This window comes from Maniola hyperantus, chromosome 5 (assembly GCF_902806685.2).
Source record: "Maniola hyperantus chromosome 5, iAphHyp1.2, whole genome shotgun sequence".
Taxonomy (NCBI): domain Eukaryota; kingdom Metazoa; phylum Arthropoda; class Insecta; order Lepidoptera; family Nymphalidae; genus Maniola; species Maniola hyperantus.
Window position 1 is genome coordinate 5,848,797 of NC_048540.1, and position 27,139 is coordinate 5,875,935.

The 27,139-nt window shown below is 39.1% G+C and overlaps 2 protein-coding genes and 1 long non-coding RNA gene across 3 annotated transcripts; 2 read left to right on the forward strand and 1 right to left on the reverse strand.

The window, feature by feature from the left end:
- Positions 1 to 26,126, forward strand: LOC117982286 (uncharacterized). Its single transcript, XM_069498679.1, has 15 exons — positions 1 to 12; positions 216 to 755; positions 860 to 1,076; positions 4,560 to 4,870; positions 4,967 to 5,227; positions 8,386 to 8,958; positions 9,068 to 9,319; positions 14,468 to 14,986; positions 18,161 to 18,430; positions 22,258 to 22,267; positions 22,641 to 22,764; positions 23,677 to 23,899; positions 25,271 to 25,574; positions 25,605 to 25,762; positions 25,845 to 26,126. The coding sequence occupies exons 1-15, from the start codon at positions 1 to 3 to the stop codon at positions 26,124 to 26,126; spliced, it is 4,056 nt and encodes a 1,351-aa protein (XP_069354780.1).
- LOC117982318 (cuticle protein 7-like) lies at positions 18,029 to 18,698 on the reverse strand. The gene is made up of 3 exons (XM_069498475.1): positions 18,687 to 18,698; positions 18,427 to 18,577; positions 18,029 to 18,336 (listed from the first exon to the last, which is right to left on the reverse strand). The coding sequence occupies exons 1-3, from the start codon at positions 18,696 to 18,698 to the stop codon at positions 18,029 to 18,031; spliced, it is 471 nt and encodes a 156-aa protein (XP_069354576.1).
- LOC117982306 (uncharacterized) lies at positions 19,688 to 20,327 on the forward strand. Its single transcript, XR_011236723.1, has 2 exons — positions 19,688 to 19,822; positions 19,963 to 20,327. It is a non-coding gene; the product is annotated as an uncharacterized lncRNA (long non-coding RNA).
- Positions 26,127 to 27,139: the final 1,013 nt, after the last annotated feature.

Here is a 27,139-nt window from a genome sequence, read left to right on the forward strand (position 1 = left end):
ATGTACTCCAAAGTAAGTGAGCTTTAAATATTCATGCTCATTTTAGTCATTAGTCACATAACATTACATAGATACTAGATTTATTATTTATAATTAATCATTCTAAGGTACCTGAAATTTTAGGTACCAATTGAACTTTCAGAAGTTTAGTAGTTAAGAATTCATACCGAGGTTTATAATTCCAATTTTTTTCAAATGGATTTGTACATTTTCAGATCATCGCTTTGAGCGCTGTATTGGCGGTCGCATCCGCTGGTCTCGTGCCCGCAGCGCACTACTCATCAGCCGCTGCTGTATCCTCCCAAAGCATCGTGCGTCACGACCAGGGCCATGGCATTGCTGCAGCACCTATCGCCTACAACACGGCTTCATTAGGTTACTCTGCCTACGCCGCTCCTGCCCACATCTCCGGTCATGCCGCTGTTTCTTCACAAAACATCGTACGCCACGACCAAGGACATAGATCTATTGCCGTTGCTGCCCCCATCTCCTACGCCGCCCCCATCTCCTACGCCGCCGCCCCTGTGGCTTACGCTGCTCCTCGTCTCTCCGGCCACGGTGCCGTATCTTCCCAGAACATTGTGCGTCACAACCAAGGCTACGGCTCTATCGGTCTAGCTGGTAGCTCTCTCGCCTACGCTGCGCCTGCTCGTGTTGCGATCGCCCACTCTGCCCCTATTGTCCACGCTTCTCCCATCGTTCACGCCGCTCCCGCCCATGGCTACATCGCTGCCCACCAGCCAGAACCCTATGACGTAAGAATTTATGATCAAAACTCAAAAATTGAAAAATAAAAAACTTAACCTACAACTTTTATAACTCTTGTGATAATGTACTAATTTTTTACTTTATTTTATAGGCGCACCCCAAATACGAGTTCTCCTACTCCGTAGCTGACGGTCACACCGGCGACAACAAGTCCCAGCACGAGAGCCGCGACGGAGACGTTGTACATGGTGAATACTCTCTGCTCGAATCTGACGGTTCCGTGCGCAAAGTGGAGTACTCCGCCGACGCACACAGTGGCTTCAACGCTGTAGTCCACCGCTCCGCTCCTACCGTCCATGCTGCCCCAGTAGCGCATGCTCCAGCTCATATCCTCTCACATTATTGAATAGTTTCTAATAATGTTAAGGATACCTGTGAATAGAAATGTAAATATTTAATTAAAATAACACACAATTCATTACTAATTTATTTCTTTTCTTTATAATAATTTATTTTAATCTATTTTCCTATAGTTCCTGCACATTTGAATAAAATTCAAGCAAATTAGTTATTATTCATTGGTCAATAAATAATAGTTAGCAAGATCAACAAAATTTGAAGATGCAATTGTTGTCTCCCGATCCGTACTTGACCAGCGTGGTGGACTGTGGCCAAACCGCTTCTTATACTGAGAGGAGACCCATGCTCTGTTATGTGAGCCGGCTATGGGTTGATCTTGATCAATTTAATGGTGATGATGATATACAGTTGTTGTGCTGAAAGCGGTAACCAGTTTTTTTAGTTCCTATTTCACCGACGTCAAATTGCGTTTAACTGAGGAATAAAGGGCGTAATGACAGCCTTTGTATTGAAACCCCGCCAAAATATCAAAATGTTTGAAATCGGCTTGAAGCAAGGAAGTAGAACCTCTTAGTATCAAAAATTACTTGCACATATCTACCACAATACTTAAAGACTTATTATATGCCCATATTTGTCTATCGTGTCTGTCGATTCGGAGGAATCAAAACTTATAGGGTACCTACTTTCCACTGAATAGCTTTCCCATTGATTTAAAATCATGAAATTTGACAGGTAGCAAGCACAAGTATAAAAGGAAAAAAATCGAACTGTGAATTTCTGGTTACCTACATCACAAAAAAAATTAAAGATTTGTGTTCCCGACCAAATAACATGGCGCTGTCCGCCGTCATTAACTTGCAAATTTTTAATATACTAGTTTAAGATTTATTGTACGGTGGTGGAAGGGTTCCCCTTCGTATGCGAGTCGGATTCGGAATTATACATAGGCTAGGTTTGTGATTGGTACCTAAAATAATATTGCATCAATCGCAGTTCTTGAATCACTATAGTTTAGGATTGCTGTACCCTACATCATCAGGGTTGAAGAGTTGGGACTTTTTTTAATAGAGATAGCGAGCAAACGAGCAGGCGGGTCACCTGATGTTAAGTGATTACCGCCGCCCATGAATATTTGCAGCACCAGAGCATAGAGTAAAGTAATATAGACTGAAAGCACCAGAGGAATTGCCGATGCGTTGCCGGCCTTTTAGGAATTTGTCGGTCCGCCCCTTGAATAACCCCATGTTGTAATTCAGTGGGAACACCACCGATGGAAGTTAGTTCCACAGTTTGCATGTGCGACAATGGAAAGAAGGATCTGGCACAACGGACGGTCAAAGTGCACCAGACACCCTGGTGGTGAGGGTGCAATTGCTTACGGTGGCACGCGGTGCGGTTGTAAAAAAATGAGAGTGGAATGAGGACAAAAAGCTCTTCAGAGCGGGCGCGAAGTACCGCTTTGCTCTGTTGAGCACCCCAAGCTTTTTGTAGGCTAATTTGGCCTTGCTTTCCAGATGATCCCAAAATTGGATGTCGCTCGAAATGTGGACTCCAAGAATCCCAATGCTGTTGGAAGGGGTGAGGGGAGTGCTCTGAAAGAGAAGAGGTAACGTAAACGGGGACTTCTTGGCGGTAAACGCGCAAACTTGTGTTTTTGTTGGGTTGGACTTGGAGTTTAAGCATGAAGTCGTTTGCTTGGTACCTACAATATTAATTCACTATGAACACTTCCTGAATCTTGATAACTTAGGCGGCCAGTAACCCTGCAGCATCAGGATAAAGGAGTTGGCTCCCGTAATGTTTATGTGACCACCACGGAAATATCTTCTGTAGATTAAAAAAAAAATTTGCAAATCGGTCTAGAAACCTCGAAAAAATCTGTGTCATAAATCACAAAAAAACGGGCCGAATTACGAACGGCAGAACCCACCTCCTTTTTGGAAGTCAGTTAAAAACAGACAATAAAGTTCCCAATTTAACTTTTTTAGAATCCCGTATCTCTAGAGAGAAAAAAAGAAGTAGAAAAAAGGAACCATTATTTATTATATAGAATCATTTACTTCATTGTTTGTCTGGAGGTCTGACTATCTGTCGGGTCTGTCAGACCCGTAAAATTTGACTCCTCACACGCCATTTAACTTTTTGTGTCCATGTTAAAAGTACGATTTTAGTCCTTATTGTATAGGTGGACCGTACTTTTGACATGACAGTTGACCCATAGAGCTAAAATGGCGCATGTGGAGTCATTTTGTACGGACTATATATTATTATATTATAGTTATTCCCGTTGACCTGGAATCATAAAATTTAGCAGATAGCAATGTCCTATATCACAAGTAAAGGTAAAAACTCCGAAAACCGTGTATTTATGGTTATATCACAAAAAACTTTTATTTTTTTATACGATGGTATGGAACCCTTCGTGTGCGAGACCGATTTGCACTTGACCGGTTTCTTTAAGAACAAGTTTGTTTTTTACCGAAAAGTCATTTTACTAAGATATGTTAGGTCATATTGTCTGAAGGTTGGGTATAAATAGGTAGATTTCTCCTTTCTCTACTAAAATGATTTCTAATGTCTCCATGACTTTTAGAATATTAAACATTGATGATATAAAGAACTAAGTTAACTATTTGACCCACGTAGCCCCTAAAGCAAAGAAGCAATATGAAGTACCCTATTGCTTCGGTACCCTATTGCTTCGGTTCGTCGGGAGGTTCGACGACCTCTCTGGCGCAGTGGTAAGCGTGGATCTCCCACTAATAAGACCACAGGTCTTATTAGTGGGGGTGGGAGGTCCCGAGTTCGATTCCTGACAGGGATTTGGAATTTTATAATTTCTAAATTTCTGGTCTGGTCTGGTGGGAGGCTTCAGCCGTGGCTAGTTACCACCCTACCGGCAAAGCCGTACCACCAAGCGATTTAGCGTTCCAGTACGATGCCGTGTAGAAACCCAAGGGGCATGGGTTTATTTAAAACTGCCATACCCCTTCCAGGTTAGCCCGCTTCCATCTTAGACTGCATCACTTACCACCAGGTGAGATTGCAGTCAAGGACTAACTTGTATCTGAATAAAATAAAATAGACCCTATTGTTATATTAACCATGTATAAGTACTAAAGGATGTGAAAGAAAGTGTAACATTGAACATTGGAGTTGACCTTGCCTAAAAGCACTAACTATAAAAGCGGCTCCTTACACGGATTATGTATCAGTTGAACAGTAACTTTGTCAACATGTTCTCCAAAGTAAGTCAGTTTTAATAATATCTGATAGAAATGTCAGATAATTGAATGGAGACTCTAAATAGAAGATCCTTGTTTGCATAAACCTTAAAACATACTAGATAGATAGATAGTATAGATATCGTAATAATTTTAATAAACACGTCTATTATTTTCAGATCATCACATTGAGTGCCATCCTGGCTGTATCAGCTGCTGGACTTTTGCCCACAGCTCACTACTCAAACGCTGCCGCCGTTTCTTCCCAAAGCATTGTGCGTCATGACCAACCCCACGGCATCGCTCAGGTCGCCTATGCGTCTCCCGTAGCCTACTCTTCTCCCATTGCCTACAATGCTCCTCGTCTCTCCGGCCACGGTGCCGTATCTTCCCAAAACATTGTGCGTCACAACCAAGGCTACGGTTCTATCGGCCTAACTGGTAGCTCTCTTGCCTACGCCGCACCTGCTCGTGTTGCGATCGCCCACTCTGCCCCTATTGTCCACGCTGCTCCCATCGTTCACGCCGCTCCCGCCCATGGCTACATCGCTGCCCACCAACCAGAACCCTATGATGTAAGAATTTTATAATTGAAGTTTAAAATATTATGAAATGGGAGATTGCCTTAACAATTGTTCAGTGATATTGATTTGCTCCCTTTGTGTTTACAGGCTCACCCCAGCTACGACTTCTCTTACTCCGTAGCTGACGGTCACACCGGCGACAACAAGTCCCAGCACGAGAGCCGCAACGGAGACGTTGTCCATGGCGAATACTCCCTGGTCGAGGCTGACGGTTCCGTACGCAGAGTAGAGTACTCCGCCGACGCACACAGTGGCTTCAACGCTGTGGTCCACCGCTCCGCACCCTCAGTTCACGCTGCCCCTGCACCCGTGATTGCACATGCCCCTGCCCATATTCTTGCACATCATTAAATTCAACGATCTAGCTATTCCCGTCCATATTCATAGATCTGTAAATAATTATTTATATACGATAATAAATAAATTAAATTAAAGACAATATGTACTTCATTTTTATTTTTCCTAATTTTTAAGATAATAATCCATACCTACTAATATTATAAATGCGAAAGTGTGTCTGTCTGTCTGTCTATCTGTCTGTCTGTCTGTCTGCTAGCTTTTCACGGCTCAACCGTTCAACCGATTTGCATGAAATTTGGTACAGAGTTAGCATATATCCCGGGGAAGGACATAGGCTACTTTTTATCCCGGAAAATAAAAGAGTTCCCACGGGATTTTAAAAACCTAAATCCACGCGGACGAAGTCACGGGCATCATCTAGTAGATATTATAAATTGTTTGTGATGTAACCACAAATTCATGGTTTTCGGTTTTTTTTCTTTACTTTTGCTTTATGACTGCTACCTGCCGAATTTCATGATTCTAGGTCAACGTGAAGTAATAGGTTTTGACTCCCCCGAATTGATAGACACAACGACAGACAACGAAGTGATCCTATAAGGGTTCCTTTTTTTCTTTTGAGCTCCGGAACCCTAAAAAGAAAAATATATTATGCTTAATTGGGCATTATATTACCACGATTAGGCTTACGAAAAATGGACTACACACTAAACTCCTATAAGTAATACCTACACATTTATTTTTTGGCATATCTATTTGTAAGCTCCTGATTTATGCGACACACCGGTCAATTATTATTTTGTACTAGATGATGCCCGCGATTTTATCCGCGTGGGTTGAGGTTTTTAAAAATACCGTGGGAACTCTTTAATTTTCCGGGATAAAAAGTACCTAACCTATGTCCTTCCCGGGGTTGTAAGCTAACTTTGTACCAAGTCTCATCAAAATCGGTTAAACTGTTGGGCCGTGAAAGGCTAGCAGATAGACAGACAGACAGACAGACACACTTTCGCATTTATAATATTAGTGTGGAGTATGGAATGGATGGATAGTGGTAGACAAATCTTTTGTTATCTACTCGCTAATAGGCACCTGACGTTACAATACAACTCGCGCTACCTTTTGCACGTTTGTGAAAAACCTTCTCGCAAGTGTCAAAAACAACTGTACAAAGTTTCAACTCAATCGGATAAACAATGGGCAAACGTATGTAACGAACGAACGAACGCACATACATTTATTTTTTACCTTAATATCATCAGCTCAAGTCATCACTGGTCCACTACTGGTGAATGAATGAGAAAGGTTTAAGCCATAGTCTACCACGCTGGCCAAGTGCAGATTTGGCAGACTGAGAATATTATGGAGAACGCGCAATGTTTTCCTTCACCTTTAAAGTAAGTGATACTCCACATAACTTGTTCACTCTGACATAACTCCGAAAAGTTAGAGGTGAGTAACCGGAATCAAACCTCGAATCCGGACGAATAGGAGGCCGAAGTTTTAACTACTAGGCTATTACCGCTATTAGAAACCTATGCCCTTTAATAAATGCAGAGTCACTCATATAACGAAGACTGCTGCGTACAAAACTAAGGTACCTACTAAAATGTTGAATAGGTACCTTAGATTAAGGAATTAATCACTACTCATATTATTACAAATGCGAAAGTGTGTTTGATTTTTTGGTACATTGGTTTGTCCTTCAATCACGACGCAACGGAGCAACGGACAGACGTGATTTTTTGCATGGGTATACTTTAAGACCTGGAGAGTGACTACTACTACTACTACTACTACTACTACTACTACTACTATTACATACTACTACTGCTACTGTTTATCCCTGTAAAACAAAGAATTCTCACGGGATTTTTAAAACCTAGATCCACGCGTACGAAATAATGGGCATCAGCTAGTAGGTACTTACTAGTTTTGACATTATCCCATAATATGTAACAAATGCCAAGAGCGACAGTTTTTGTATAATATATCATAATTATCACGTTATTTTTAAAACTAGCTGAGTCCAAGACTTCGTCGGAGTGAATTAAGTTTTTGAAAATTTCGCAAGAACTATTTGATTTCCCGAGTTAAAAGGTAGGTACATTCTTACAATGCTACTTACCTATAAGTATTCTGCGACAGGTTGAGATGGCATATCGGGATATGAGGCGGGGGATGCCCCGAACACCCACACGCCACCCGCGCTGGCCCGCACCGGGTTAGCGAGGGGGCTGTGCGGGGTGTGCAGCACTGTGCGTCTTTAACTTGCAGTGTTGTACATAAAAAAAAATTATACCTACTGGTTTGAGATTTCTTGTACGATGATACTATGGAATCCTCGTGTGTGAGCCCGACTTGCACTTGACCGATTTTTTTTACAAAGGTTACTAGAGGTTACTGTTAGCTAGAAAAGTGCAGATTTGATAAATAGTTTGGGATGTTCACACATGCCGCCGGGTTTAGACTTAGATATACCTAATAGTACTAACGTAACTTAAGCCACACACACACACACACACACACACACACACACACACACGCACACGCACACACACATACACGCACACACACACATAATATTACAGTTATGATGCAGCTTTTATAAAACTTCTTAAATTTTTTTAGGACATCATTGGGGTCGATTCTCTTGTACACAATCTCTAAACTAAACTAAATTAACAGGTCTAAATTTAGTGCCATCCTTTTCCCCAAGCAACATTATGAAAGGGATAGCATTAGATTTAGACATGCCGTTTTAGTTTAGTTTAGAGATTGTGTACAATGGAATTAGCCACAATAGCAATATTTTTACGGTTTGGGACATTTTTACAGAAAAATCTCTTTTTGCTTAGGTATGTTTTATGACATAATGGGTGGTAGTAAAATATTTAAAATACAAGATTATGAAGGAAAGTAATATATTGGGTTTTGACCTTGCAACAGACAATTATTGATATCAGTAAGGTAAGTACTATAAAAGGGGCTCGGTGCAAAAATTAAGCATCAGTTGAACAACTACTTTTACAACATGTTCTGCAAAGTAAGTCAGGTTAAAATAAAATCAAGAACATTTTAGCTATCAGATCTAATTTCTAATACTTACATGAACTTAAACTGTTGATACTTGATTAAAACAGACTTCTTGAAGAGAAATTTACTAACTTTACAGGCTTATAAATTGTAGTGATTATTGTTTTCAGGTTTTGGCACTCAGCGCCGTTTTGGCGGTAACATCCGCTGGGCTTTTGCCCGTGGCAAACTACGGCCACGCCGCTACCCTGGCCTACTCTTCCCCAATTTCCTACGCCGCTCCTGCTCACGGCGCTGTTTCATCACAAAACATCGTGCGTCATGACCAAGGACATAGATCCATTGCTGTAGCAGCCCCTGTAGCCTATACTTCCTACGCCGCCGCCCCTGTGGCCTACGCCGCACCTCGTCTCTCCGGACACGGCGCCGTCTCATCCCAAAACATTGTACGCCACGACCAAGGCCATAGATCCATTGCCGTAGCCGCCCCCATCTCCTACGCCGCCGCCCCTGTGGCCTACGCTGCTCCTCGTCTCTCTGGCCACGGTGCCGTCTCTTCCCAAAACATTGTTCGTCACAACCAAGGCTACGGCTCTATCGGTCTAGCTGGTAGCTCGCTCGCCTACGCTGCACCTGCTCGTGTTGCGATCGCTCACTCTGCCCCTATTGTCCACGCTGCTCCTATCGTTCACGCCGCTCCCGCCCATGGCTACATCGCTGCCCACCAACCAGAACCCTATGATGTAAGAATTTATAATCAAAACTCAAAAATTGAAAAATAAAAAACTAAACATACAACTTTTATAACTCTTGTGATAATGTACTTGAGATTTGCTCTCTTTGTGTTTACAGGCTCACCCCAGCTACGACTTCTCCTACTCCGTAGCTGACGGTCACACCGGCGACAACAAGTCCCAGCACGAGAGCCGCGACGGAGATGTTGTCCATGGCGAATACTCCCTGGTCGAGGCTGACGGTTCCGTGCGCAGAGTGGAGTACTCCGCCGACGCACACAGCGGCTTCAACGCTGTGGTCCACCGCTCCGCACCCTCAGTTCACGCCGCCCCTGCACCCGTCATTGCGCACGCCCCTGCCCATATTCTGGCCCATCACTAAAATGTACCAAAATTGTATGATCGAATTTAGTATAGGTATAACCTATTTTTGATTATTCCGATTTTAGACGATAATAAGTAGGTAAATTATCTTACAATAAATTAATATTCATTATACTTACCACCTCTTATTTTTACTTCACCTAAAATATAGTTTGAAATTAATTGAAACCCGTATTTCTAGCAACGTGGCTACAGGAGAGGATGCAACTTACAACTATAATAACTGGAATAATACACTATGATTTTTATGAAAAACAGAAATAAGTAGCCAGGCAACTGATCTACGTACGGAAAAAGTAGCTGTAGAGATATAATTAAATTAACTAACCCTTATTTCAATCATAGACCATTTAATAACGAAATTGTAGTGTAGTAAACAAACTAGGTACACAATTAATTATTCTAAACTTATAAAATGACTGTTACAAAGTAATATTTAGACAAATACATAATACCGATAAGATAAATGAAAAGCTTAAATCCATGAACCTATTTTATATCCCGGAGGCGGACTACTTTTATCCATGATACTGCAGGCCGATTGCCGTAAACTGACATGTGACATCGCAATAGAAATATCCTTAAGAATCGTGATCGTTACAGTTGATAAATTTGCTATCGCGGACGACTAATGCACTATATCGCATTTGGTCATTATCGACATTTTGATGACGTATTGGTAGCACGGACCTATTTATAACCCGACTAAATCGAATATCTATGGTAATCACTTGGTAATCTAGCAATTTACATGGACATAACAGTCTCCTAAATTTGGCTACGTTACTTATTACAAATAAGTAGTTAGTCTGTGGTAACTATTTAGAACCCCAGACCACAAAGTACAATTTTTTGTTGTTTTTCCTTAGTTTACGCGTTTGTTTTTTGTGATTAATTCAGCAACTTTGCTTGCTCCTCGGACTCCGGAGACTTAGTTTTTCTCACTGAACTTATACGCAAATGCCTGGGCACTGATTTGCCTAAGTATTGGGACCCTTATTGACGGACTGTGGCTGCTTGGAAGTTAGAACTCGTAAGTTAACAAACGTTATCATTCAATACAAGTAAAGGCTCTCATGCGGGTTTCCTCACGATCTTCCTTTTCCTTCACAGCTAAGCAAGTGATATTTAGTTGTTACAATGGTATTAAACTCCGAAAAGTTAGAGGAGTTTTAACAGCGTTTCATAAAGTACCTATTATACAAATTGAGTCCATTGCTACTGGTGGTTATGACTTCATAGTAAGTACCTCCACCGTACAAGTGCTTTCTCGAGTATGTTTCGTTATGTATCTAGAGCTGCCTAAAACGTTGCTCTTCATATGAAAGTTTGGATGTTTCTTACTCCTTCACACCACAAATATTTAAAGAAACAATTTGGATTAGCTAAATTAGTAACAAAGATACCATATACACTGATTCTAAAGTCTTCGCAGACAACGTCATACCTAAACAGAAGCTGGTAGTGCCTAGTGGTATAGATTAAGCAACACAGTCAGTGGTCACTTACTCAGTTATCATAATTTTTTTTCAGGCAAAGGTGATACAGTGCTGCATTCATTTCTTCATCCTGACAAAGATATGGATTGGGATATGTTGTGAACTCGAGCTCTTGGACCCCGTGCAGAGACAAATAAAATAATGAACGGTGCCAGATTAGATTTATAAGAAGCAGATGGTGATATAATTAAAATATCAGAATCTAATCTACTTTAATAAAAGAATACATAAAAAATCATCAAACTGTTGTTTTATTTGCCTAAATAATTTAAATTCCAAAGTAATTTCTAAAGCTAAATCAATTAAATCAGAAAATGATTTGACTTTTGGACAAGTTCCCCGAAGAGCCTAGTGGTTAGGATGTCCACCTCTGAATAATTGAAGGTTGGGGGTTCAATTCTAGGTACGCATCTCTAAGAGTTATGTGCGTTTTAAACAATTAATTATACTTAACTTGATTTAGCGGTGAAGGAAATATCATGAGGAAATCTGCATGCCTGAGAGTTCTCCATATTGTTCTCAAAGGAGTCAAAGGTATACTATTATGTTCAGCTTGTCGCTGGCTCACTATAGAGTACGGTTCTCTTGAGTGTGAGAAGAGTTTTGGCCATAGTCTACCATGCTGGCCAAATGCGGATTGGTAGACTTCACTTCACACACCTTCGATAACATTTTGGAGAACTCTCAGGCATGCAGGTTTCCACACGATGTTTTCCATCACCGTTAAAGCAATGATATTTAATTATTTAGTTAAAATGCACATAACTGTTCTCCAAAAAGTTATAGGTGCGTGTAAAAAGTACTCTGTGATTCTCATTTCTCAGTGTTAGTATACCTCTATATTTAATGTACTCTGTGCATCAAACCTACTAATGAAAGAGTCATCACATATTCTTTTAAAAGTACTTATGAGACTTACATTAATCTAAAAATACTTTTATACTATTATTCTAGCTTCTAAAATTAATAATGGATTTCTTATCTAGCAGAAGAATTACTATAGCCTTTTTTAATCCCTTTCATAACTTTATTTTAATGAATATGAGTAGTAAAACGATTTGCGGATAGCTTATGTCACTGATAAAAACACCTCTCGAGTTGTTTCAATGAAAACCTCATTTGACGTAACATTTGTCGAGGTTCTTATATGACATCAAACTTCAAAACGCGTCCGCAATAGCATTTTTCATACAATAAATTTTATCGATAGTGTAAATGAACTGTCAAAACATTTTTTTGTCCACATCTATCCTTTGTGGACTGTCTCACCGAACCGTGATAGGAAAACCATATTTTGACATTGATGCTGTCATTAAATGATAGATGCAGTCGATTCGCAATCGGCCTGCTGATATCTCAGAAAGACCAAAAAAATCCACTGAGTTTTAGAAATCTAAATTTAAGGCGGACTAAGTCGCGGGCATCATCTAGTTATATAATGTATGCGAAAATTTATAAATAAAATATATATATTTTCATTAAACCTAAATCCTCGCGGCAAAGTCGCAGCTATGAGTATACACAGCTCGGTGTTATGCCTGGATTCAAGCCAGGTAAAAAGCTATGAATGAATTGCCCGGTTGCGTACCATACCCTAGCGTAAAAAGTGAGATCTATGTAGTAAATACTGACAGTAAGTATTGCAGTCTGACTATTACCTTTTGCCGGCCCATTTGTTTACCCGATTTTGACATTAATTGTAGCTTGTATACTGGAAACAATCAAAGGCTTCTTGTTATCACGGAAAATCAAAGAGTTCCTATGAGATGTATCATCATGATCATCTCATTACCGGCCCACAATTGAGCCGGGTCTCCTCTCAGAGTGAGAAGGGTTTAAGGGCCCAATGTGGATTGGCAGACTTTATACACCTTTGAGAACACGGAGAACTTTTAGGCATGCAGGTTTCCTCACGATGTTTTCCTTCACCGTTGAAGCAAGTGAAATTTAATTGTTTTAAACAAATCTAAACCCACACGGATGAAATCGTGGGCATAATCTAAGTAGTATCAAAATAAACCAGGTTCCTCTACATAGCTTAGGTTTAGAATTTGATTGGCTTTATAGACGTTAGTTAGCCTTACACTGTTACGTCTACTATTTCAGTAGATGATAATAATTCATATCCATACTAATCTTATAATTGCGAAAGTATGTATATCTGTCTGCTGTCTTTGACGAAAAATAAGTACCTGCAGAGATAGCATGCATCTCGGAGATGAACACAGCCTACTTTTCATCCCAAAATATCAAAGAGTTCCCTCGACATTTTTAAAACCTAAATCGCGTACATCATCTTGTTAGTCACGCTAGCTAGTTATTACTAAGGGAGCGAAAATGGGCTTTGGGATCTTTGAAGTTACATTTCTCTACCGTTCAAGAAATAACGCCCGCTGAAGTTTTTTTTTATCGACGGGCATTGGTACGGAACCCTATCTTATAGGTGTCTTGACTTCTAACAAGTATCTATAGTCAGCGAGAGGTCGAGATGGCAATCGGGGTAAAAGGCGGGGGATGCCCCGCACACCTGCACGTCACTCGCGCTCGCCCGCACCGGGGGCTATACCTCCCCGATTGATATTTCGACCTGTCGCGTACTGTACTTGACCTGTTTTTCCATTGTAATGCGCGTAAGAAAATTTATATTGTGGGAATGAGAACCTGTCAACCAAAAAATAAAAGTAATCATGCGTGGCTAAATTCTTTTTAAAGAAAAAAAATATATTAAATGCACCCTTGTTATAATTTGGACAAGATCGTTTCCAATTTACTTGCATACCGGAAATTAATAATTTGGTCAAGTGTACACTGACAAGTAGGTACCTCCCGCTATTTCTTGCAGAATTTTGTGAGTCACTTGCAGTGTTTAAATACTTGCAGAAAGTAAATTTATGCAAGCTTTCAAGCAGAAAGATGTTTACTTACTGCACCTACGAGTATATACACAGTGCAAATAAAGTGCAAGTGAGTTGCCCCAGCTGACTTCTGCAATTTTTGTTGCTAATGGACACTTGACTCCTTAAAGGCTCAAAGACGTGTAAATGTTATGAGTTCATTATGAAATACCAGTTGATATTTGTTGCAGATAAATAATAGCCACGGTTGCTACCTAAAATAAAGGCATGAGAGAGAAAGTAGATTTTATTGAGATAAGTATTACCAAAATCTAGATTTACTTACTGACCCTGTTGACCTTATCACACTACAAACGAATTCACTATATAAGCTGCTTTTGTTCTAAGACATGTATCAGTTCTATAATCAGCACAGGACAACATGTTCGCTAAAGTAAGTAAGAAAATTGCAAATAGAAAAATTCATCCCGTAGATAAACAGCCTCAACAGCTCAATGGGTAAAGGAGTGGACTGAAAACCGAAAGGTCGACGGTTCAAACCCCGCCCGTTGCACTATTGTCGTACCTACTCCTAGCACAAGCTTTACGCTTAGTTGGAGAGGAAAGGGGAATATTAGTCATTTAACATGCTAATATTCTTATAAAAAAATTATTTAATTGTCAAATTTAATATTACGAAGAATAACCTTATCCTTATCAAGATTACCTTTTCGCATTTTCTTAATATTATATTAATAATGAAATAGTAAAAAATACTAATATTTAATTATTATGTTTTATTTTCAGATTTTGGTATTGACCGCCGTTCTGGCCGTAGCTGCTGCAGGCCTCATTGCTCAGCCTCACTACTCATCTGCTGCTGCAGTCTCCTCACAAAACATTATCCGCCATGACCAGCCCAACACCGTAGTCGCCGCTGGCTACCGCACTGCCCCGATCGCATACCAAGCTGCCCCAGTTGCCTACCGTTCTGCCCCCATCGCCTACGCAGCTCCCGCTCACTACGCTGCTCCAGTAGCGCACTACGCCGCTCCCAGAATTATTGCTACGCAACAGGAGGAATATGCCCACCCTCAATACGACTTCTCCTACTCCGTAGCCGATGGCCACACCGGCGACAACAAGTCCCAACACGAGAGCCGCGACGGTGACGTCGTACATGGCGAGTACTCTCTACTTGAAGCCGATGGTTCCGTACGTAGAGTACAGTACACCGCCGACGCACACAACGGTTTCAACGCGGTAGTCAGTAACTCTGCCCCAAATGTTCACGCCGCCCCAGCCCCCGCACATATCCTCGCTCATCACTGATTTAATGGGTGTTGAATGATGCATACGTTATTATTTATATTATACGTTGAAAATTATAGTTAAGTTATTTAAAACTTCTAAATGAATTAAATATAGCAAATTTCTTGAACCTATTCGTTTTTACTCTAACATAATATTTTGTTCACCAAAAATAACCTCGTCTTCATCGTCGTATCAACAAATACATATCCACTGCAAGAAATAGGTATCATAATATTATGGAGATTTCCACAATCCACTGTCTTATGCCACTTGAGTGTAGCTTGTGACACTAACTTACGAGTAGTTATATAACCCTAATTTCTAAGTGCTTTGTATGTAAAACACCTACAATTAGGCAACACTTTAGTAATGATTGTAAACCTGTTCATTAAAATTGCTCTGATTTTATAGACACTAAACAAGGCATCACTACCCATAATATAAATGAGGGAGTATGCTTGTTTTGTTAGTTTATTGGTTTGGTGGTTTGTTCTTAAATCGTGTCACAACGGAGCATCAACGCATCGATATGATATTTTGCATGGGTTAGTTAACGATTCGGAGAGTAACATAGGCTACTATTTTCTAGGAAAATTAAAGTGTTCCCATGGGATTTTTAAGACCCTTATCTAGTTCATATGGTAGATGATTTTTTTCAGTACCTACTTGTAAAAGTTTTTTTGACTAAAAAAATTTTCTATTTCTACTATAAATTGTTTTTAAGTCCGTATAATAATTATTGACCGAGCGAATCGAGGTATCTGACTCTACTTGAGTGAAATTGCACTTGTCCGTCCCTCCGTCTTCAAATTTAAATAAAATATTATGTAAAACTAGCTTATGCCCGCGACTTCGTCCGCGTGGACTACAGAAATTTCAAACCCCTATTTTACCCCTTTAGGGGTTGAATTTTGAAAAATCCTTTCTTAGCGGATGCCGTCGTTATAATAGCTATCTGCATGCCAAATTTCAGCCCGATCCGTTCAGTAGTTTGAGCTGTGCGTTGATAGATCAGTCAGTCAGTCAGTCAGTCAGTCAGTCAGTCACCTTTTCCTTTTATATATTTAAGAAGATGTTGGCCTCCAGCGGAATGGCGCATAAAAATATAAAAAGCTTTATTTCAGAGGGCTCTCATATGAAATGGAGGGCTTTAAAATGGACATTGAATTTGACCCTTTAGGTCAAAAACGGCTACATATTAGAAACTGAAACATGCGTATAATTTCAGTTATATTCTGTACTTGAACAACAAATACTAAAAGAGATAAATATTATAGAGAAACGAAATCATTTTTATTTTAATGGGCATCAGTATTTATTCAGGGTCCATGGACCAGATCGATAAATAATTAACACTTTATGAAAGAAAGACGTACTTTATTAAAACCATATTATTATAATAGCTATTCCCGAATTGTGACAAATTGTCGAGAAGAGAAACAGAACTATGTCATTGAATAATGTTAATAGATGGCGCTATTAACATTATTGTGAAAACTTTCTTATGGGAATTATGGGATACCGCGTGCGAACCATTAGTAGGTATGTTAGAGTTTACTTCTGAAGACTGTAACAACGTCATTATAACTACTTATAGCAATGCGGCATAATATCTACTACAAATCGAAGCCTCACCCACAGCAGTCAATTTTAGGCCGATAACTTTTTTTTAATAAAAATAGCGATTAAATGAGCAGGCGGGTCACCTGTTCATCGTTATGCTCTGGAATTGGATTTTGACGGTGTACGACAATCTGCCTCGTTGGCGACTTCTTGCTACATTTTAAATTATTCAAACATGCGACCCTGTATGCCTCAATGTCGCTCTGGCTTAAAATAGCCTTAAGGCAACCATATCGAGACCAGATTTAATTAGAAAGAATACCTTTTATGTTTGCGAAATAGTCAGCTCAACTTATCCAACCTTCAAAAAGTTCCAAAAGCTTTACATTACTCTCCTACATTAATAATATACCTAAGCATTTTAGATTTTTTTGGCTTCTAGTTTTAACATCGTACCTATTTCTATTTTACTAGCTGATGCTCGCTACAATATTTGCATGGAATAAGGCTTTTTGAAAAGCTACTGGGAGCTCTTTGAATTTCGAGATAAAAATATATTCTAGCTGTCTATAGGATGCAAACTATTTCTGTTTCCTAATTCGTCAAGATCGATTCTGTAGTTTAGGTGTCAAAAGGTAATAAAACTTTCCAATTATAGTATTAGCACCAAATATTCTCGTGCATAGTGCTATATAGAAAGTTCTACAGTGCCTGAGCTTAGCCTCATATGCTCGTATGCTCTCCTGGTACTTTATTCATATAAGCTATATATATACTGTTGGTGTCACGTCGAAGGGTGATTGGATAATGGGGTGATTTATCGATGTATGGCTAGAGCATACACAATGACCAGAAGAGGTAAAGTATGAGAAAGAGCTAACCTACATATTGTGATCGCGTATCACTGTTCATTTCCTCGCAATTGAAATGAAAAGCAGAGTATTTGACTTGGTCATAAACCGCATTTTATCCTCGACTTAAATATCTGCCCCAGATTTCAGCTCGAGTCTATAAACGTATCGGATAAAATGGCTTCTTTTATGCCCTTGCTGAACATGAAAAACATATACCTACTATATATTTTTCATGTTAAAGATGTAAATAAATAAAGTTTGTCACTAATTTAATGACACATTTTATACCAATAAATGCGAATGTTATGTGCAAAATATGTTTATCTGTTGTCTTTTCACTGTTCAACCACAAACTTAACCAATCTTGACAAAAATTTGACAAAATTTGGCACAGAGGTAACTACTTGCATCTTGAAGAGTATAGGATAAATATTTTACCCCGGAAAAACAAAGAGTTTCCTTGGGATTTTTTAGGTAACGAATTCACGGGCTTCAGCTAGTGAGTAATAAAAGAAGTAAAATTTTAAATTCATTCTCTATATTTATAGCTTATCTTAATTTTAACTATTTACAATTTCAACAAATGAAATTTTTTCAAAAATAAATAGGAACTTTTTAACAGTTATTACATTTAATAGTGAGAAAGAACATGCGCGGGAGCAGCATGTGCAGCTGGGGCAGAGTTACTGACCACTGCGTTGAAACCGTTGTGTGCGTCGGCGGTGTACTGTACTCTGCGTACGGAACCATCGGCTTCAAGTAGAGAGTACTCGCCATGTACGACATCACCGTCGCGGCTCTCGTGCTGGGACTTATTGTCACCAGTGTGGCCATCGGCTACGGAGTAGGAGAAATCGTATTTGGGGTGAGCGTATTCCTCTTGTTGGGTGGCAACAAGTCTGGGAGCGGCGTAGTGTGCTACGGGTGCGGCGTAGTGCGCTACGGGAGCAGCGTAGTGTGCGGGAGCGGCGTAGGCGACTGGGGCAGAACGGTAGGCGACTGGGGCTGCTTGGTACGCGACGGGGGCACCGTGGTAAGCTACTGGAGCAGCAGCTACAATGCCGTGGGGTTGGTCGTGACGCACAATGCTCTGTGAAGAGACTGCAGCGGCAGACGAGTAGTGAGGCTGGGCAATAAGGCCAGCAGCCGCCACCGACAACACGGCTGTCAAAACCAAAGTCTGAAATAAAAAAGGAGTAGTTTAGTTAGTGCAAATTTTTAAATTAGCACTTATTATTATTAAACGAATCACAAATTGGCTTCGATTGATAAGTATTATTTACACTTACTTTAGTGAACATGTTGCTAAAGTAGATAATGCACAAGTGATACATTATAATTTTCAAAAGCGGTTTATATAGCCAAACTTAGCCTGACTTTTTGCAAGGTCAACAGGGTATAAGTAAACTATTTGGCACAGTGACACGTGACTTTCCATTAAATTTTGCATGATATAGAGCCTAATGTCTCTAAACAGATCATATTTTACAAGCTTATCGCGAGGCACTAATGTGTCTGATTATTCGTGCTTTTAAATGTCCCACTAATGAGCATTGTCTCCTTCCAAATATTCCAAGATGTTATCCTAGAGCCTCCAAGAAGAATGACCACAGAGGAAATTTTACTCAGCAAAAGTGCAACTTAGTCCGATTCACTTTCAAGCAACCGGGTTTTTTTAAGATTTTCACCTCGTTACCAAAAAAACGAATGACTCATATTTTAATCATCAAGATCAATCAATGTAAACGCCCTTCTTATACGGCATAGTCTATACTTCCGGCCTGTCTGTCCGCCAGCTTTTTACAATCCATCCGCTTAACCCGTTTTGATGAAATTTGATACAGAGATAGTTTGCCTGGGGACGGGCAAAGGCTACTTTTAGTCCCGAAAAATCAAAGAGTTCCCACGTGATTTTTTGCAGAACCACCCGTTAAATGATTTAATGAAATTTGGTATAGAGATAGACTGCATTGCGGAAACGAACATGTAAGCTACTTTTTTCCAGGAAAATCAAATACTTACCACGGGATTTTTAAAAACCCTATATCTACGCGGGCAAACCCGCGAGCTAAATCATCTAGTTATTTCATAGATTACACGTTATTACCTTTCGAAGAGATTTATATTATCTCATCTTTACTAGAGACAACTCTTGCTATACATATAATTATTTTACAAACAATAGACTGAATTTAATAATATTTGATATCAGTCATCAAAGAGAAATGAAAATAATATGTGCATCATCAACGCATTCAGCGTTTAGAGATACGTAAGGGTATACATGTGTCTAGTAAGCAAAATATGGTTGAATAACTGCTACATTATTTTAATGATTACTTACTATTTTTTGCTTAGGTAAGTATAAAAGTGAGGTACTTTGCACTTCGGACTTAGCAAGCAAGCCTATGAAATGATTTTCATTGTAAGTATATCTAATGATATATTTTATGATTTACTGGAACTAAAATAAAAATAAAACTTGTGCTCATTTTTTTAAACAATGCCAGTTTTACTTACCTCTCTGAATCACAAAATTAATTTTAAAATACTTTTCCGTTACAGTTGGTAATGGGTACATCACTAATCATCTCCACTTTGGAAAAATCATCAACTTCAGCTGTATCAACTATGAGTTTTCACCGACACAATGTTCCGTTTTCTTATGATTATAGCACTATGAATTTCTATGATAAAGATTTAAAAAATAATGTAAATGGTTATCGATATAACAAAAGCAGAAATATACAATATGCTCCATTGGTATTCGAAACAAAACAAGAAGAAAGCCTCACCAAATTTTACAAGAAAACAACAACGCCTGCTCCTACAGAATTACCAGATCTACCTGAAGTCTCCACGGAAAAAAATAATGTTCTACCACAATTTAATAAACAATATAATACTGAATACAAAAATGAAAATGGGCAGGCTATAACACGACCATACTTAAGTGGACACAAAATTAAAGTATTGCCGAAAACAAATGAACTTGTATCCAAAAGTGAACTTAAACCAGGATTCGGAAATATTGACTATTCAGATAGGAACAATCGTGTCAACGTAAGAGCCCTAAATATCACATAAAATTATAAAAATTAAACAAATAGTTTTTTTTTTAAATAATTTTAAAATGATTGTTTATCGTTCATTCTACATTCATTCTTCGCAAGGAATATACCGACTTTTTTAATGAATGCGTTTTAATTATAGAGCCATTTTTACTTTTACCTGTTCTTTAATTGATAATTTATTTATGTTTAAAGGATTTCATATGAGTATTATATTATTATTATTATTAGATGCACCCATTTAACCCGTATCCTATTGCAGATTAGAAGTAACATTCATAAATCTTACTCAAACGGCAAATTATCCAAACTACATCAAGATATGACGTCCTTTCCCAGAAATGCAGTAACTGATTCTTATAAATCTCAGAAGATTTTTGAACGATTTCATCAGAAACGTAAACCAATCAAGTAAGTAGGTAGCGACTACTTTTCTATGAGAAACAATTTAATAACAATTTTTATTAAGGCGTTTATTTTTTCCTTTGAGTAAATAGCTAAATGCACTTAAATAATTTTATGTATGTTCTCGTTTCAGACATATTATCCAAGTTCTACCGGCATCAGAAAATGCTAAAATTCAACCGATATTGAATCCATATTATATATTAGGTTCACGGTTACACCTAAACATAGCGCGTTCCTTAAAAATTGCTCATGCTCATAATAAGGCGCCAGAAAATGGACACCGAAAACGAATCCGTATAAACAAACTTAATCACTTTGTGCCCGATATTGATGAACTTATACAACGCAAGAGTTTTTTGGCTCCTTCAAAAAATAATCTTTAGTTTTAGTAACAAAATTATTAAGCATATTGTTCAAATTTTCTTATCTTGAGATTTTCAATAACTTCACTACCTAAGTAGGTAATTTTAGAAAGTTTTAGTTTTGTCATTTAACAATATTATATCTATAGGTAGGTAGGTACTAGAATATTTCATAATATAATAATTATGTACCTATAAATCTACAGGTGTAATGTAACAGATTAAAAAGTAGATGGACTGAAATGGCCAATAGGTATTTACCTACCTACGAAGGTAACTATTACAGTTCTTAGTAAAGTTGCATTGACAAATACTTACTTTGTCTCTCTGACTTATAAGCATAATTACTCATAATTTGTTGTTACGCAATAGTAACATAGTGAACGTGTAATGGATTTGTCAAAATTGACCCGGGGCAAGGACGCTAACTGCTCAAGTAACTCCATCGTCTAAGCCGATGACGCCGATAAAGTCACCCACTTAAAAAACGGTGCCCAGCGTGCAATGCTAGAATCATTTAGTAGGTACCTAAACATAATACAACAATCAAGAAAATGTTTTTAAAAGTAAGTTTCAAAGAGAGTTCCTTTAAAAATTAATAGAAATCTGCTCTTTTATATTCGAAAATGTGAAGTGAATGAAAAATTAAAATATTGAAGCAAAATTTTTTATTTTTTTCAATCATCGCTTATTGGTGGACACTTTTCCACTGTAAGTAATGGCTAACATATATAAATTAAAACACTAATTTTTAATTAACAAAAAAAAATCCAGTATCTTAGCCTGAATGTGATACTTGACACGTTTATGCAGTTAAAAAATTTAAATCAGTCTTTCAAGTCATCGTGAGTTTGAAAAAGTGATCCTATAAGGGTTCCGTTTTTCCTTTTGAGGTACGGAACTCTAAAAATTGAAAGTACTTACTTAATGTTAGCAAGTAACTAATTTGTTAAAGTACCACTAAGCTAACACTTAGCTCTGTACCAAATGACTGTTAACTATTTATTTCATATTTGTAGCAATATAGAAGTAAGTTTCAAATATGTATATCAAATTTTTTTTTGAATTCTTTTTCAAAAAATAAAATCCAAAAAAGTGAGGGACACACCCCAGCTTCATTGTAGCCTAAATTATACTTATAATTGAAAATATTACAATAAAACCAATAAAACGGTACGGTCACGGTAGTTTAAATGCTAAAAAACCAATAAAACTTAAAGTTAGCTTTATCTAATTACCTACTATACAAATCATGCCCGCGTGGAATGCTGCCAAGAATACTGGCTGCATTTCCACGCCGGACAGCTAGGCTGATTTGCTTGATGCATGTAGATTGTAGATACACTTACATATACATGCATCAAGCAAAACTTATCAACATGATAATAATGGAATTATTTAGAGCACCAAGGAGAGCATGATAATGTGTGCGTGTGCGGAAAGCGCAGTGTTGGAAGACCACCCACTAGGACGACTTCAGGCGAGTCGCAGGAAGTCGCTGGATTCATGCGGCGCAAGACCGTTGCGTGTGAAAGTCCCTAAAAAGATCTATGTCCAACTATGAACGTCTATTGGTTGATAACGATGATGATGAGAGAACATGATAACAGACAAAAATATACTTAACCTTAACATTTTAAACTCTTAAAGTTATACATAAGTATTTTTTTTAGTTATCTAAATATATAAAAGGAAAAGGTGACTGACTGACTGACTGATCTATCAACGCACAGATGAAACTACTGGACGGATTAGGCTGAAATTTGGTATGCAGATAGCTATTATGACGTATTACGTAGGCATCTGGTAAGAAGAGATTTTTGAAAATTCAACCCCAAGGGAGTAAAGTAGAGGGGTTGAAATTTATGTAGTCCTCGCGGACGAAGTCGCCATCATGAGCTAGTCTAAATAAATAAAAGGAAAAGGACTGACTGTTCTATCAACGCACAGCTCAAACTACTGGACGAATTTTTAGTATTTTGAGTATTCATCACATAATAGGTTTGAAAGTGTAGTCCACGCGAACGCAGTCACGGGCATAAGCTAGTAATTTATGATACTTTTAACTGTAGAAACTAGTAAATTCGCAAGTAGCCCGTGGGTATGGCTTAGGTCAGCCGGTATAATCTAGTCTAACTCGACCTTCCTATAGCTGAGTTTAAAACAAACAAAAGGTCAGTATGCGATAAGTTGCAGGTAGGTACCTATATGATTTAGTGTTTAAAAGGTTATAATGTGGAGCCTACCAAAACTGCCAGACTCGAGTGTGATATGTTATATTAGAACAAAATAAAATAATTACTATGACCTGACACTGCTATACTCTATCCACGGAAAGAAGTTAGTGTAGAGCTCTCTCTGTTACCTACGTAAAAAACTCAGTGGGCGTTAACCATTTTGAGGCACCAACCAATCACAAACAAAACTATGAATGTCAGCCGCAGCAGACCCACCACTGGGGCACTACGTGCCCCAAACACCGTTAGAGGCATGCCGGAACCGCAGCATGCCAACCAACTTGAGGATCACACTGTGAACGACGGACCGCCCCGTGTCCATCATCCACAGGTCTTCCCGAGGGCTAAGGCTCGCGGGGAGGGCAATTCCCTCTCCACGTTACCCATCCTCAAAATCTCCCTCACCCGTCACAAAACTGGACAGGCGAGAGACCGGTGGGGCAGCCAGTGATTGAATGGGTGATGAAACACTCATCACAGCCACACCCTACGCACCTGGCGCTATGCCCCATGGGATCGTCTAATGCACACTCTGCTCGGTACAGTAAAGCACTTGGCCAGTGTGGTGGACTATGGCCAACCTTTCTCATTTTGAGAACAGACCCGTGGTCAGTAGTAGGCCAGCGATGGAGTGACGATGATGATTAACGAAACCGAAGTTCAAGTTGTAAGATAATTTGTTATCAATACGTCGTTAATTTCATTTATATTGATATTAAATTGGTCACAAGGTAAATTACTCTAATGGTGTAACTGATCTATTGCATTAAGATTTAGATGACCTCCTTGAATTTCGAATAAAAAATTCCGATACTTTTATTAAAACGGGTCCACATTAGTCCAGTGGCATTCCAGTAAAGTAATTTGTTACTCTTGCTAATCTGGAAGCTGTGATAGCCTAGCGGTTAGGACGTCCGCCTTCTAATCGGAGGTCGGGGGTTCGATCCCGGGCACGCACCTCTAACTTTTCGGAGTTTGGTATGAGCGTTTTAAGTAATTAAATATGACTTGCTTTAACAGTAAGGAAAACATCGTGAGGAAACCTGCATGCCTGAGAGTTCTACATAATGTTCTCAAAGGTGTTTGAAGTATACCAATACGCACGTGGCCAGCGTGGTAGACTATGGCCAAACGCTATAGCACGCATTGCAAAAAACCACAGAGGTTTGACCCTCAATGCGTACGTCTGCGCATTAAATCATGCCTACTTCTTCTAAAAATTATAAATGTACAACAATATTACTATAGCTTAATTTTACGAGCAAAGAACAGATCGACACCTCCCATGTAAGTTGTTGTAAGCCACAAAATTAGTGTTTTGCGTTTTTTACATAACTATGTCTATTTTTATCTAATTTACACAAATGCTAAAAGTACTATTTTTTAAAGTACTTAGGAGAATACCTACTTGAATTATTTTAAAGCTATCTATAAAATATTTTAAGTAGACCGGACGCCTACAATGGTAAAAATGGTTAATGTTGCTTAAGTCTAATACAGTGAATGGATTGATATATGCTTACTTTTATGACCCGGAGCAAGGTTGAACTTTAAGCCCGTTTGACAACCTCCACTACTTGTCATCTGTAGTAATCTAATTCGGGTTCGCGAGTATAAAACCAGCACCATGAACTCCCTAACATCATTCACAACTAGTATCCGATATTGGAATCATCAATATGTTCACTCAAGTAAGTTCGTAATAGGAAAAAAATGTAGATGAAAAATTGATTACTAAGTTACAATTTAATACTGAATATTAAGTTTCTCATGTAACACCATATTAATTTTTCAGATCGTAACTCTGTGCGCTGTAGCGGCGGTGTCCTCAGCAGGACTCCTGCCCCAAGCCGTCCACTACTCTCCCGCGTCTGCAGTCTCCTCTCAGAGCATCGTACGCCACGACCAGGCAGCCTTAGGTGCTAAGATCCTCGCCGCTCCAGTCGCCAAGTTGGCTGTTGCCGCTCCTCTCGCTTACAGTTCTCCCTTGTCCTACCAATCACCGCTCCAGTACTCATCTCCCCACTACTCATCTGCTGGCGCTGTTTCCTCGCAAAACATTGTGCGCCATGATGGATCTGGACAACTCTTGGCCTCCGGTCCTAGATATGCTGTCGCCGCCCCCGTAGCCAAGCTGGCCGTTGCTGCTCCTTTGTCTTACGCCGCTGGCCCTGCACAGCTTTCGTACCAGTCCGCACCCGCCCATCTCTCCTATGCCGCTGCACCAGCTCAACTTGCGTACCACAGTGCTCCTATTACTAAAGTGCTCGCCCAACCTGAACAAATCGTAAGTTCACCTAATCATAAAGTTGTATAACTTACGCTTAAGACTTATTACAGTATGATCAAATATTGTTCAACATTTGCAGGCCTACCCTAAATATGAGTACTCTTACTCCGTTGCTGACAGCCACACCGGTGACAACAAGCAACAGCAAGAGATCCGTGACGGCGATGTTGTAAAGGGCTCATACTCCTTGCACGAGGCTGATGGTTCCATCAGGACTGTGGAGTACACCGCTGACGACCACAATGGCTTCAACGCAGTGGTGCACAACACTGCCCCCGCTGCGCCCGCCTACGTCAAGGCCGCACCCGTGCTCCTCAAGTCTGCCGCCTACGCCGCCCCCGCCCACGGATACTACCACTAAGTAATTAATTTACCCTCGACCCACGAAATGATTGTTGACTATTTATTTATTTAAATATACGAATAAGTCTAATTAACTTTCATCTTTTTCTTACGCTAAGCAAATAACTCATCTAAAACAAGTGTTAAGGTAGATTTATACTTAATCATAACCTGGCCTGGCTGTCTCCATGTCATGGTTTTGGTCCATAATTTACTATCTGATGCCTGCAACTTTGTCCGCATAACAGCAGTCTTTGTTACTCTCCGTCCCTTCAAGTAAAGGGTATAGATTTATTTTCCAAAACACTCAATCTATGAAAATTGGTATTTGGGGTCTTTGTTAAAAATGAAAAAATAATGTGTTTTAGGGAAATTTTCGGGGGAAACAAAAATAAAAACAAAAATACACCAGGTATAATTTTTTATACTTAACATGAAGAAGTTAATATCAATATCTAGACATTATCTATAAATATAAAAGGTAAAGCTGACTGACTGACTGGCTGATCTATCAACGCACCACTAAAACCACTGGACGGATCGGGCTGAAATTTGGCATGCAGATTGCAGATAGCTATTATGACGTAAACATTCGTTACGAAAGGATTTTTGAAAATTCAACCCCTAAGGGGGTAAAATGAGGATTTAAAATTGGTGTAGTTCACGCGAACTAAGTCGCGAGCATAAACTAGTTATTAGGTACATAAAACGGTAGTTTTGCCGTTTATAGTGAAATTTAATAAATAAACAAAGTTGTTAACATTTTACTTCCGATTGGTCAATATGGCGTAACCCACAGCACACGATATAGACTAATGTTCCTTTTGACCTGTTGAATACATTGAACACATGACTACGCCCAAGAATTAATATTTAAGTATGGCAGCATTTACTGACAGACAGGCAAAGTTGATTCTTATCGCTTATTCGATTTTGCAACCTAATAACAAAGGTCGAATATGCCACTGCATCGTGCACAAGGCATTAAAATTTTTACCACTTGTAATAGATTAGATTTTATCAACACAATGA